We start from the raw sequence: 13,258 nt of genomic DNA on the forward strand, positions 1-13,258 counted from the left end.
CCACCACTTTCTCTGTTTCAATACAGCAAGTGATAAATGCGACTCTGGAGATTCTGTCTTCTTGCAGTACCCTAGAAGTGCCATCCCACGAGCTGGCTTTGCTATCCCCACTTTCCAGATAGGGAAACTGAGATCTCCAAAGAGGACAAGGTTGGACCCAGCCTATAGGGCATGAAACTGGGAAGGGAACCCTGGACCCTCCTAATGTCCTTTCTAGAGCTCTGAGCACTCCCCGGTCCCTCCACTGCAGGATTATAGCACCTGGCCTTTGCAAGATTCACTTCCTGCTCATAGCTTCCGTGGGCAGCAGGTGGGGCTGGAGGTAGAACAGGGCCACCCCATCATCTGTGTTGAGGTGGGGAACACGTGCGCACATACTCCAAAGAGGACCTGTCAAGTAGCAGGGCCACACTTTTGGGTTTCGGACTTCCTTTTTAAACATGAAAGCCACTGCGGCATTCGGGAACATTCTGGCAACTTTTTTTTCTAAAATTAAGTCAAAGTGATTTTCAAAACCAATCGTCAGCCTTTGAGGACACCCCACTTTGGCTTTTGTGGGAGGACAGAGAGCCGGAGCACTCGGGAGAGGACATCTGCCCCTCTGGTGTGGCCCGTCTGGGTAACAGATGACGTGAAAACACAGCAGCTTTTGAAACCTTCCCTGGACCTCCAGCATCCAAAAACAGGTTCACCAAACAGCAGGGGGAAGGAAGTATCTTATGAGGAAGATGCAAATCCCATCTGGACAGGACCCTTTAAACAAGATCATTATGTATACACGTAGCTCACTCGGGCCACGGGGCCCTGCAGGAGAGTGACCCCCATCTCCTGCCACAGGTCACTCTGCCAGGCTGTCCGGGTCCACTGGCCAAGAGCAATTAGCCCGGGAGGGAGGCTCTTGCCAAGTTTCGGAGCGAACACTTCTGCCGGGCAGAAGTGGCCCAACTAGCCCAAGTCTCCAGGGCCTTCTTCAGGAGCTGAAGGACTAAAAATAACCTCGGCCTTTGTTGTACGCAGCCGGACCACAGAGATGGGGCTGATTTCAGGGAAACTGAGCATGCGCGAGGGTCCCACTCACCGAGACCTGCCCTTTGGGCAAATGATTTTTCCAGAAATGTGTCAGTTATTGTGTGCTGCTGCCGTTGCCACTGCTACCGAGATTCAAAGACAGCCCGATCCGCTCCAGCCCTCGGGGCTGACTTCCAACACAGATTTCTCGGAAGCTCAGCCTCCCACCTCTTTCTTCTCAAAACATTAAAAAAAAAAAAAAAAAAAAACCCAGAGTCCAGCATGTACCGGGGAGCTTCGGGGACAAGAGCAGCCCTTGAGCTGAGGATTCTGTATCGTTGCCACCGTGATCATAAATAATCACATCCACCCCCCACCCCCACACCCGGTTATTTGTTTAGGTGACAATCATCTCTTCCCCATCCTGAAATCTCCAGAGTCGGGTATCAGGAGACAGCAGCAAACATACACGGGGTGGAAGGAAGAAATTACTTGGGAAAAGGAATTCGTGGTGCCACATCAATACTGAAAGGTTGCTCAGAGCTGCAGTCCTTTGTATCAATGTTTAGATTCTGGGCAGCCCGCACACACTTTCCTGGCTCTTTAGTCCCAGGGAAAGCTCCAGACCCAGGCTGGCTGGGAGGCAGAGCCTTAGCATGTCCCCTGCCATTGGCTGTGGCTTGTCTCACCTCAAGGATGCCCTTGAGAAGGTCAAGGAACTGCAAAGCCTGATCCTTTGCAAAGCCACTCCCGATGGATAACAAATACTGACGGGCTGTGGCGGGGCCTCAGAATTTTCCTCCCAATGTGTCTGCCCACTCCTCAGACTTCTAATACCCTCCCCACCCCCCAGCCCCATCAAGAGACCACCCTGGCTGTAGACACCACTAGTTATCTGCTGGGGGTCCAGAAAACTGCTTTTTTTCTTCACAGAGACCAAGGAACAAAAAAGGATTTTCATCGTCAAGATGGCCTCCCGACTCTGAGTCTAGAAGTTTCCAGGGAGGCTTGTAATAAATAACAACTTCTCCACAGCCCTTTGTTCCTCTGCTGAGTTCGGGATGAAGAGCCGAAGCAGGAGGCGGGAGGCTGTGTGAAGATTTCTTGGAACACAATAGATAGAAAACACCAAACTACACGTGAATGATGGATAGGTGGTCACAAAACAAGCTTCCCTTCAAATGGGAGCCAGTGAGAGGGCCTCAGTGCTGGGGTAAATGTGAGGGGGTTCCACAGGGCCGGGGCTAGGGATGTTCTTCAAAAGTGCAAGATCCTTCTGGTAGAAACAAGGAGGGAACGGCTGAAGTACCGGAACCTGTGTGTAGGAGGTAAGCAGACACCTCACCCTCTTGGTTCTACGTGGCCATGCCCTCTGTGACCACAGGTTTTCCTTACAGTTGGTCTGTCTGGATACATGGGAGCGGGGGCTTGATCTGGTTTGAGCTGGGCTCCGCCTCAGCCTCTCCAGCAACCTGGGGCCCTAGGCTTGGCAGCCAAAGGCTGAGGCCTTTTCTTTGAGCAGTTCCCAGCACAGGTGGCAGCTCCAGCTTCCTGCAAAAAAACAAGATGGCGTTACCAGCAGCCGCTCTCGCACCCTCAAGCCCCGCCCCTTGGCCCTAACTCCTGCAAGCCCCGTTTCTCTTTTGACTTTCACAGCTCAGAGACTGAGTCCCCGGCCTGAAAATGCGCCGGAGCCTGCAGCTCGGCAGAGGGTAAGTGCCGGTCAGAAAAGTTAAGTGCTCGGAGGCCATCAGCTAAACTGCTGTAAAGCCCCTCATTCCTTGGCAGCCACCAGGTCTAGGCCAGTTCCCCGGGGAGGCTTCCTCTCCCACCACTTCTGCCACGTGTCCAGGAAACGTCTCCTTGGCCCCCAAGTTGTCATTTCTGGGGGTGGAACCATGCCTCGGTGTCCTCATCTGTACAATGGCCGTGGCCGTACCTACTTCAAAGGACTGTGATCATTAAATGAGACAAGATACGGAAAGGCCTCAGCACAGGCCTGCACCATAGTGAGGGCTCAGGAAGCGGTAGGAGTAGCCGTTGGGGCTACTGTCGACCTCATCATCATTACCTTCTGGGGGCTCAGCCACCGGGGGATTTAAACAGTACATGTGATAGCCACGGTCACAGTCATCGCAGAAGAGTAGCTGGTCCTGGCGGAGTACAGAATAGGTGGAGAGGAAGAGAGAGAGCGTGAATTATTTAGGGCCAGCGTCCGGCCCCCACCTACTCCTCCAGCCGATTCTGTGCGGATCCACCTTCCTGAATGCCCCTTTCCAGGCCCGTTTGAAGTCTTCCCTGTCCCCTGAATATGCTTTGTGCTCTGCCCATACCTGGAAATTCCTCCTCTGCCACCCCAACTATGCAAACCCTACCCCCACTTTAGGGTTCTGCTCAATCATACCTCCTCCAAGAAGCCTTCCTTGACTACCACCTCACATTCAAGCTTAAAGAGATTCCTTATTCTTCTGAAATCCTGTAGCCAGTAACCCTGTCTCCATAAGGCAGAAAAACACTTTATTGCATTTCTGTGTTCCCCATGGTGACTGCCTAGTGCATAGAAAGAACTTTAAACGTTTGAAAATTTTAATTGAATTCCTCTTAACCTTACCCTTTCCATCTGTGAAATGGGCAACAACCATACTTGATGGTAACATCTATGACACCTCAGAACCTTTGCAGGATTTCATTATGCCAATATAGAGAAATGCATGTGATGTGATGCCACCTTTCAGATCCCAAATGCCTCGTCAGGGGCTGGAGGCTGGAGCCCAGGTGAGAACAGGACCCTCTAACGCTGTGTTTAACTTCCAAAGACACAGTATACGCCTTTGCTCCTGTTCCTGGACACTCTCCCAGCCCCTGACCCCTGCTCTTCTGGACCATTCCCTACACACCTCAAGTCTTCCAGCTCTTCTGTTCTACAGAGATGTCACTAATCTACATCCAATGGAAGTTCTCTCTCCCCTCTTGCATCCCCACAGTTCCCTCTGACATTTAATTGCATTTTGCCTTAGGCCACAAAGCCAGGTGTAGAGTAGACATGTACACACAATTGTTTTCTGGAATAGTTCCTTTTGGAATGTGCCTCCTTTGTCCTCTCCTTTACAGACCGTCAGGCCCTTGGGGCAGAACCTTGTCTGAACTCATCTCCACATCTCCTTCAGAACGGGCACACAGTAGCGACGTGTTTGTGATCTGGTCCCCATTATCCAGGTTCAGCTCTGCTCTATTCTTTGGACCTGCTTGGATGCCTTATAAGACGTTTGCAAAACTAAGTTTTGTATCAAATCTCACCCTGGCACCCCTCAGTATGGAGATCCTGGAAAAAGTAGATATTGAACTTGGAAACCCCAGTGAGCAAGCAATAAGGCAGGAGATATCATGAAAGACTTTTTTTTTCTCTTTTAAATCATACTAACACCTTTCAGTGGTGCAATGGGAAGCTTTTGAAGAGTTAGCAACAGAGGAGTGACTGGTCACGCATGGAATTTAGAAAGATCTCACAAGCTGCTGTGGAAGAATAGATACCTGGGTGGAAGGAGGTTGGTTCTGCAGGCTGAAAGACCACTTAGGATGCACTACCACCATCCAGGTGAGAGGTGAACTCTGACCTAGGGTTGTGGCATGGGGAAAAGGTAAGGGTCCTGTTCCCATTCGAAAGTTATTGATTGGATGTAGAAAATGATAAAGAAGAAATCAAGAACATTACTGGGTTGTGGCTTGGTCGGCAGGCCAGATGATACAACCGCCCATTGAGACGTGGGCGGAAGAGTAGAGACGTGGGACATGGAAGGCAACCTCAGCCAGAGATATGTTATATACGTCCACAGATCATGCAGTGGAGATGCCCTGGAGGCAGCTGGACAGCAGGAAAGAGGCCTGATCATGAGATATGGATTTGGGAGACATTGGTGATTAAGACGACAATGGAGGTCCTAAGAGAGGAAGCCCGTGTGATATGTTACAGATGTCCTTGAACTTGAACTCATGGAGGGGTGTCCATTAATTTCTTGGAATTATATGAACAAATCTGAAATTATATGCACAAATGTACATTTTTCGGAGAAAAGAGTAAGTCCATAGCTTTCATTGAATTTTCTGAAATATCAAGGACTCAAAAAAGGTTACTGAGATAAAGGCCAAAAACAGACCCTTGGGAATACCAACTTTAAGGGACAAGCAGAGAAAAAAGAGACTAAGGCAGCAGTCAGAGAGCTAGGATGAAAACCAGGATGGTGTGGTTTACTCCAAAAAATGTACACCATTATTTTGGAGCTGAAGTAAGCTATATGACAATATGATTTAGGAATAATACAAGGAGGAACAAGTTAGGATGGGGACAGAAAATAGGGAGAGACTTGTCAGAAACAGTATTACTAAAGTCTTTAAGACACATGACTCCTACTATAGTGCTGACACAAGAAATACAAGAAGGTAGAATACAGTGGATTAGACTTTCCCAAAGGGAAACCAGGTGTCTCTAGATTTAAATACATTTTTCATGGGTTGATTATTGTCTAGTACCACATTCTCTTCTTTTCCATGTGCTTTTCAGGATAACTGCTTGTCAGGTCCACCCAGATCGGCCAGCTCATGGTAACCCCCATGAAAAACATAATTTAAGAACCTCTTACTCCCAAGTACCAGAGAACCAGTTCCAGTAAAATGGCTATAGTTCCAGTAGAATGGGAACCCTAGTCTGGAATGTGCATGGCAAATCCCTGACTATGTGAGAGGTACCCTACTGCCCAAGCAGCCTCACCCTTGATTCCTCTCCTACAGTCAATGAGAAACCTCTGTATTAACACTGTTGGTAAAGCCAAAGACCAGAACTAACCCAAATGTCTATCAACAAGAGACTGTTTGAATTAACTAATGAAGAACTATGCAGCTGTAGGAAGAAATGAAGATTATGTCTAAATACTGTGGTGGAGAAATCTCAAAGATATCCAGTAAAAAAGCAAGGTGAGGAAAACAGGTGTGTTTGTTACTATTTTCCAAGAAAATGCATTTTTTTCTGGATTCATTATGCGTATGGGTTCATACACATGAATTCTTACAACTTCATACATATATGCATATAATGTTATATTTAAGTAGAAAGGAAAGATAAGCCATAATTTTTTTTAAATGGCCACCTATGAGCAGAGTGAGGGAATAGTGTGAAAGAGTAGGAATAGAAGACAGATTTTCTTGAATATCCTGTTTGTTTTAATAGACTCGATTCTGGAACCAGTAAATATTTTGCATAGTCACAAAACAAAATTCACACTGTAATTTCTCTAAAAATAAAAGAAAAATGAAACAAGTGAATCTAATTATGTATGAGTTGATGGCATAACCACACAGAAAGTAACTATTTCAAGTGACTCTAAATCAAGTAGTTTGACTGTACATCCTTAGTCATCATCTTAGTCTTGAACAAAAATAAGTGTGTGTGTATGTGTATATATAAAAATATATTTCCTTTCAGCAATCATATTTTTGGTGGTAATAGTGGAATTACTATTCTGAAACTTGTACGTATCAAATGAATGATTATGTTGTTATTGAGAAGAACTTTGACATGCTTGAAAGAAAATACAGATGTAAGATCAATGAAGTTAAGTAAAAACCCTATAGTTATTCCTGAGTATGAATTAGAAGTATCAGTATAAATTCAAGTATCCATGCAAATTCAGTATTTTGTCTTTAAAACAAACAAAAACATATTTTCTAGCTGTATCCATTTAAAATGCCCCAAAACAATGACTAATGAGGTAAAAATTAGCACCCCTGGTACCCCTATCATGTTCTCTAAAGATCATTGCCCACTGAAATGAACCAGAGGTCCTTGAAGAAATGGCTGGCACCAGGTCCAGGGCATGAAATGTATAAATAACTTCACATATTGGAAAGCAAGGAAACCATCAAATACTATTGGGGTCATGTCTAAAGGACTCAAGATCCAACCTGATTACATTCTCGCTGGTCAAATATAGGACAATTTTAACTGTAATGGATTGAAACAAATAAGATATATTTAAATCCTTGGGTTCATAAAGATACTATTTATAAAAAAAAAAAAAAAAAACAACCTTGTCACCTTTGGAAGAAGCTAGGGAAACATCCCTTTATTTTTTGGTTTATTATCTTGATATAATTTTAGTCGTAGAGAAAGTTGCAGAATGGTACAGAGAGTTTCTGTACCCACTTTACTCAGCTTCCCTTAGTGTTGACATCTTACATTATGATAGGACGATCATGAAAAGCAGGATATTACCATTGACATAATACTATTGACTAATCTGCAAGCCTCATTTGAAATTCACCAGTTTTCCCACCTCTGTCTCTTTTCCCAACATCCAATTCAGGATCTCACATTGTATTTAGTTGTCATGTATTCTTAGTGTCCTTGAATCTGTGACAGCTTCTCGGTTTGTCTTTCACGACCTTGATACTTTTGAAGAATCTAGGCCAGTGATTTCGTAGAATGTCACTCAATTTGAGTTTGTCTGATCTTTTTTCATGGGAAGATTGAGGGTGTGCACTTTGGGCAAGAATACTACAAAAGAGATGTGGTGCCCTTCTTAGTGCATCATATCAGGGCATTAATACCAATATGTCTTGTTACGAGTAATGTTATTCTGATCAAATAGTTTAGGCAGTGTCTGCCAGTGTTTACTATAAAGTTATAATTTTTCCGTTTGTAATGTATTAATAAGTAATCTGGTTGGGGAGATACTTTGAGATTATGCAAATAATCTCACCAATTGGCACCAATTGATTGTTCTTGCTTACAACAACCCAAAACAGTGATGTTCGCCTATTGGTGATTTCCCTCTTCCCTCTACACTTATTAATTGGAATTCTACTGAGAAAGAGTTTAACTCTTCCCTATTTATTTATTCAAATTTTTAAATAGCAGTATGGATTTTGTTCTTCGGATTTTAATGCAACACTATCATTATTGACTTTGTTGCTCAAATTATCCCAGATTTGCCATTAGGAGTTCCTTCAAGTTAGTTCCTGTGTCCTTTAGGCATGCTTTATCAATTTTTGAGCACTTCCCTACTTTCTAGTACCACAGGATGCTCCAGACTTTTCTTGTATCTCCAGCCCTAGGATCAGCCATTTGTCCAAGGGTTCCTAATTCCTTTTACTGGAGAATGGTATTTAGAAACCAGTATCTGGGTACCATGGATCCTCATCGCTTCTGCGTTGTCATTGCTTCTAGGCTCTCCCAGAGAATAGAATTAGGAAGTAAATGTATGTGTAGGTACATGTGCGCACACCTGTATTTATTTCTGTATCTATCTATTACATATAGATATACATGTATACATGTAGAGAACTATACACACACACACACATACACACACATCTTATATAAAATATATAAGCATATAGATACACAATACGTTATATCAAAAATCATAAATTTATCCTAACACCCCTATTCCACCCCCAACACCACAGGATTCAGTCTAGCCTTCCCTCTTTATTTGACTCTTCTTTCTGTGACATGGAGGAAACTGGCTCTCATTACCACAATATACACTTATTGGTTCGGACCTGTACATACACAAGGTAGTTTCAGAATGGCTAACTTATATGCCTGTAAGAAACAAATTTACTAACTAGGGTACGATATTTATATAGTCTTTCTACCTTTAGCCTGAAAACACATAGTCGTGTACTGCATTCTCAAGTTACTAAAGTTAGCTCTTTCCTTCCCCACCCTGCAGGATGGTTATGCTACCTATTTACATTAGGTTCATTTGCTACTGTTCATGTTCCAGCTTCAGTCCCCACCCCCCAACATCCTGGTTGATTTTAGTATTTTCCTGTAATAGGGTATGTACAACATTACCTTGGTCCTAAGTGTCAGCGCTATACAAAAAGGCATTCTCAGAGAAGTGCTATCCAACCCCTATTTCCCTGTTCTTTCTGCCCCATCCCCTCCCACTGCTGTAGGTAACCAGTCTCTTTAGTTTCTTGTTTATCCTTCCTGTACTTTTATACAAGCAAACAGATATATATTTTTTTCCTATGCCTCTCTTATAAGAATGGCAGCATACTATGGATACAGATATTGTTTTGATGTCGATTTTTTTCATTTAATAATACTAAACTTAGAAATTCCATATCAATTATAAAAATCTGCCTCATTTTTCTTTATAGCTGCAAGTATTCCAGTGATGGCTATGCCATCATTTATTCAATCATCCTTCTGCATATGAACATTTAGGTCATTTCCAATATTTTATCACTATAAACAATGCACCCATGAATAACCTTACGCACATGTATTTTCACAGTGTTATAAGTATACCTTCATGGTAGATTCCTAAAGATGAGATTGCTGAGTCAAAAGGTAAGCGCGTAGTGGTTGTGTTAGGCAGGCATTGCTAAATGTCCCTACAAAAGAGTGGTGCCACTTTGTATTCCCACTGACAATGTATGAGGGTGCCAATTTCCCCACAGCGTCATCAACAGAATGTATTCTCATACTCTTTCTTCCCAGTTTGACAGGTAAGAAATAGTATCCCAGTCTTTTTTTCATTTGAATTTTTTAAATTATGAGTGTGTTCAGACATTTTTTTTTTTTTCAAATGTTTCAGGTCTATTTTTACATCTTTTGTGACTCTTCTTTCGTGTCTTTTACCCATTGTCTTTGTTTTTAATTTATTTATTTAAATTCGAGTTTAACATACAGTGTAGTATTGGTTTCAGGAGTAGAACTTAGTGATTCATCACTGACATGTAACACCCAGTGGTCATCCTAACAAGTGCCCTCCTTAATGCCCATCACCCATCTAGCCCACCCCCTCCACCTCCCATTTTCTATCAGGTCTCTGGTCCCTTGTCCCTCAAATGTTAAGAGTTCTTTGTATGTGAGGGGTATTAGCTCTTTATTTGTGGCATATGCTGCAAATATATCCTCCCGGTTTGTTAGCTGTCTTTTTACTTTATCATGGTTTTTTACTATGCAAATTTTTTTAATGTTTATTCATTTTGAGAGAGACAGAGAGAGACAAAGGGATTTAGAACATGAGCAGCAGAGGGGCAGAGGTTGGAAGAAAGAGAATTCCAAGCAGGCTCTGCACTGTCAGCACAGAGCCTGACGCAGGGCTCAAACGCACGAACAGTTAGATTATGACCTGAGCCAAAATCAAGAGTCAAGACGCCTAACCGACCGAGCCACCCAGGCAACCCTACTATGCAAGTTTTTCTGTAGCCAAATCTGTCAGTATTTTCTTTTATTGCTTCTTAATTCTGAGTCACAGAAAATCTTTCCTTATATTTAGACTAAAGAGGAATTCACCCGTGTTTTCTTCTAATACTAACATGGTTTTATTTTTTATATTTAGATCCCCAGTCCATTTACAGACTGTTCTTATATATTATGCGAGATATGGACCTAATTTTATCTTTTACAAAATGATTACCCTATTGTGTCAGAACCATTCATGAAAATGTAATTAGAGGCAACCTTTAGCCTAATACCAAAGGTCCATAGATAGCTGGGTCAATCTATGGGTTTCTTTTCTCTTCCATTGGTCTATTTGTCTACACAGTTTTAACTAGAGGCTTTATAGTAAATAAATAATAACTGATAGGGCTAGTCTCCACTCATAATTTGTTGTTTTCAGTGTTTTCTTGACTATTCTTGCATATTTATTTTTCCACATGAACTTTAGTATCCATTTGTCTAGTTCCATAGAAGAGCTTGTTTGGTATTTTTATTGGGTTTGAATTAAATTTGTAAACTCAGGAAGAACTGACATCTTTCTAATGTTGAATCATTCTATCCAAGATCGCAAAAAATGTCTTTCCATTTGCTCAAGTCTACTTCTGGGCTTTTTCAAAAGTGTTTCAAACCTGTTTTTGTTTTTTCAAAAAAACCTTTTTTTTTTTTTCCCCTTCATATGGGATTTACACATTCTTGTTAAGCTTATTTCTAAGTATTTCTTCTTTGTTGCTATTGTAAATGGGATTGCTGTACTATTGTATCCTAACTGGCTGTTATTTGTGCATGTGAAGGCTATTCATTTTTGTGTGGTAATTTTATCAGCAGATAACATCCTGCTACCTTTAATGTTTGAGGTAACTTTATCATTGCTTCTCTAGGGTTTTCCAGATATACTATTCTAGTTTGTGAATTAGAGTTTTGCTACTTTGTTACCATTCTTATACCAGCAGTTGATTTCTCTTGTCTAATCACATTAGTTAATATCTCTAGAATGATGGCAAATAGTCATGGACATAGTGGGCATCCTTACTTGGTTCCTGATCTTCGTAGAAATGCCTCTAGTGTTTCCCCATTAAATAAAATAATGGATTTAGTTCTAAGGTATAACAAGTTTATCATATTAAGAAATATCCCACAATTCCTGATTTGTTGAGTGTTTTTTTTTTTAAATCACGAATAGGTGTTGAAACTACCTTGTGATTTTGAAAACTGATAAATAAAGGGAAAGAACCAAGCATTTATCCTACCTTTTCTATATAATCTAAACTTGAGAGTAACCAAATATAAGGTTGGAAAAGTTTCTCTTTGCAGAAGTTCTACTTTGCAATAATTCTACTCCAGCTAGTAAACAAAGAAGAAATTATAAAATAAGAATATCACTATTTTGCAACCTCTAATGACACAGTCAGTCTAGGGGCACCTGAGTGGCTCAGTGGTTGGGTGTCTGACTCTTGATTTTGGCTCAGGTCATGGTCTCACGGTTCATGGGTTCAAGCCCCATGTCAGGCTCTGCACTGACAGTGTAGAGCCTGCTTGGGATTCCCTCTCTCCCTCTCTCTCTGCCCCTTCCCCGCTTGTGCTTGTTCACTCCACTATCTCTCTCAAAAATAATAAACATTTAAAAAATAATCAATCAAGTTGAAGATCATCAATAGCTTCCACATTCACAAAAAGAAATATACCAGGCATTAAATACTTCCTGATAAAAGAATACACACTACTTATGAAGTAGTCTTGAGATATATGTGTGTGTGTGTGTATGAGTATATATATACATATATATACATATAATCAACTCCCATATATACTATATTATAATATATATTTTTTAATATTAGAGACAGAGAGAAAGAGCCTGAATTTGATGAGGATTCTAGTTCTAAGCACCAATATACAAGAGATATAAGAGACAGAGGGAAATGTCAAACACCAGTATAGGGATGTAGTCAGTAAAAATACAGTCCTGGGAAACTCGGCTGAACAAATTAACTGATTTCTTAAACAAAAATTCAAGGGGGAAAAAAGAGAGCAAAATGGAGGGGAAACATACATGTTAAAAGAAACTTTAAAAACGTATCAACTAATTGCAATGGATGAGCCTTATCTGGATCCCAATTCAAATAAACGAGCTACAATAAAAAAACATTTAAGACAGTTTAAGGCAAGGCAACACTCAAGACAATTGCGGCAATAGGAATGTTAACTGGATGTTTGGTTATATTAAGGAATTATTGATTCTTTTTTAGTTATGTCAACATTTTTGTCACTCTTGTTAAAAAGTAAGTCCTTATCTTTTGGGGAAACATGAAATATTTCCAGGTAAAGTGATATTATGACCGGGATTATGTGGGAGGATGTGGGAGGATTTATAAAACAAGACTGGACAGTATTGATCATAGTTGAAGCTGGTGGTAGGGTCTATCAGTTTCATTATGTTCTGTACCTTTGTATAAGTTTGAAATCGTCTATAACAAAAAGTGTGTTTTTTTTTAAATTCTGCATTTATTAGAGTTAACGTTTAGACCCAATGAGATCACGTACTCTGGAACAGGGTGTAAATGGTCAGGCACATCCCAACCATAAGCAGTGGGCACCATTGTCTGTCACTGAACCCTCAAGGGAAAGTGGCAGTGAGGTAGCCTCTGGCTGTCACCTCCTACACCTCCCTCCACAGGCACAGAGAGCACCCAAGGTCCCTGTTGGGCAAGGAGGGGTTCTGACATTTTCCCCAGGAGCCCAGTGACAAGATTCCTTCCTTCTTTTCCACCCATCTAAGGATTCCCAGACCCTTGGATTTCTCCCTCCTGCAAGGGAAGTCCCAAACTCACATCATTCTCCGAGGTCCCACAAAGGATGCAGGATTTGCACTCTATGCACTGCCACTTGTAGGTCTTGACGGCCTCGGTCATGTTCAGGGTGAACTGCAGGCAGGTTGGGTGACCTGCAAGAAGCAGAAATGGCAGCATAAGGACCAGAGGATCTGACCTGTCACCCCTCAACATCACTTTAACC

General features: G+C 41.9%; 1 protein-coding gene across 4 annotated transcripts in view; it reads right to left on the reverse strand.

The window, feature by feature from the left end:
• Positions 1–2,103: 2,103 nt before the first annotated feature.
• Positions 2,104–13,258, reverse strand: part of DPF3 (double PHD fingers 3) — a 248,662-nt gene continuing 237,507 nt past the window's right edge. For 3 of the 4 annotated variants that reach the window (XM_042943682.1, XM_042943681.1, XM_042943679.1), the window contains exons 9-10: positions 13,075–13,187; positions 2,925–3,161 (exon numbers count right to left, since the gene is read on the reverse strand). In XM_042943682.1, coding sequence (XP_042799616.1) covers positions 2,997–3,161; positions 13,075–13,187 — 278 coding nt within the window. In that variant the 3' untranslated portion in view covers positions 2,925–2,996. Of the gene's footprint in view, positions 2,560–2,924; positions 3,162–13,074; positions 13,188–13,258 lie in introns of those variants that run through there. The other variant, XM_042943680.1, reaches the window with a different exon arrangement.

This window comes from Panthera leo, chromosome B3, assembly GCF_018350215.1.
Source record: "Panthera leo isolate Ple1 chromosome B3, P.leo_Ple1_pat1.1, whole genome shotgun sequence".
Lineage (NCBI taxonomy): Eukaryota > Metazoa > Chordata > Mammalia > Carnivora > Felidae > Panthera > Panthera leo.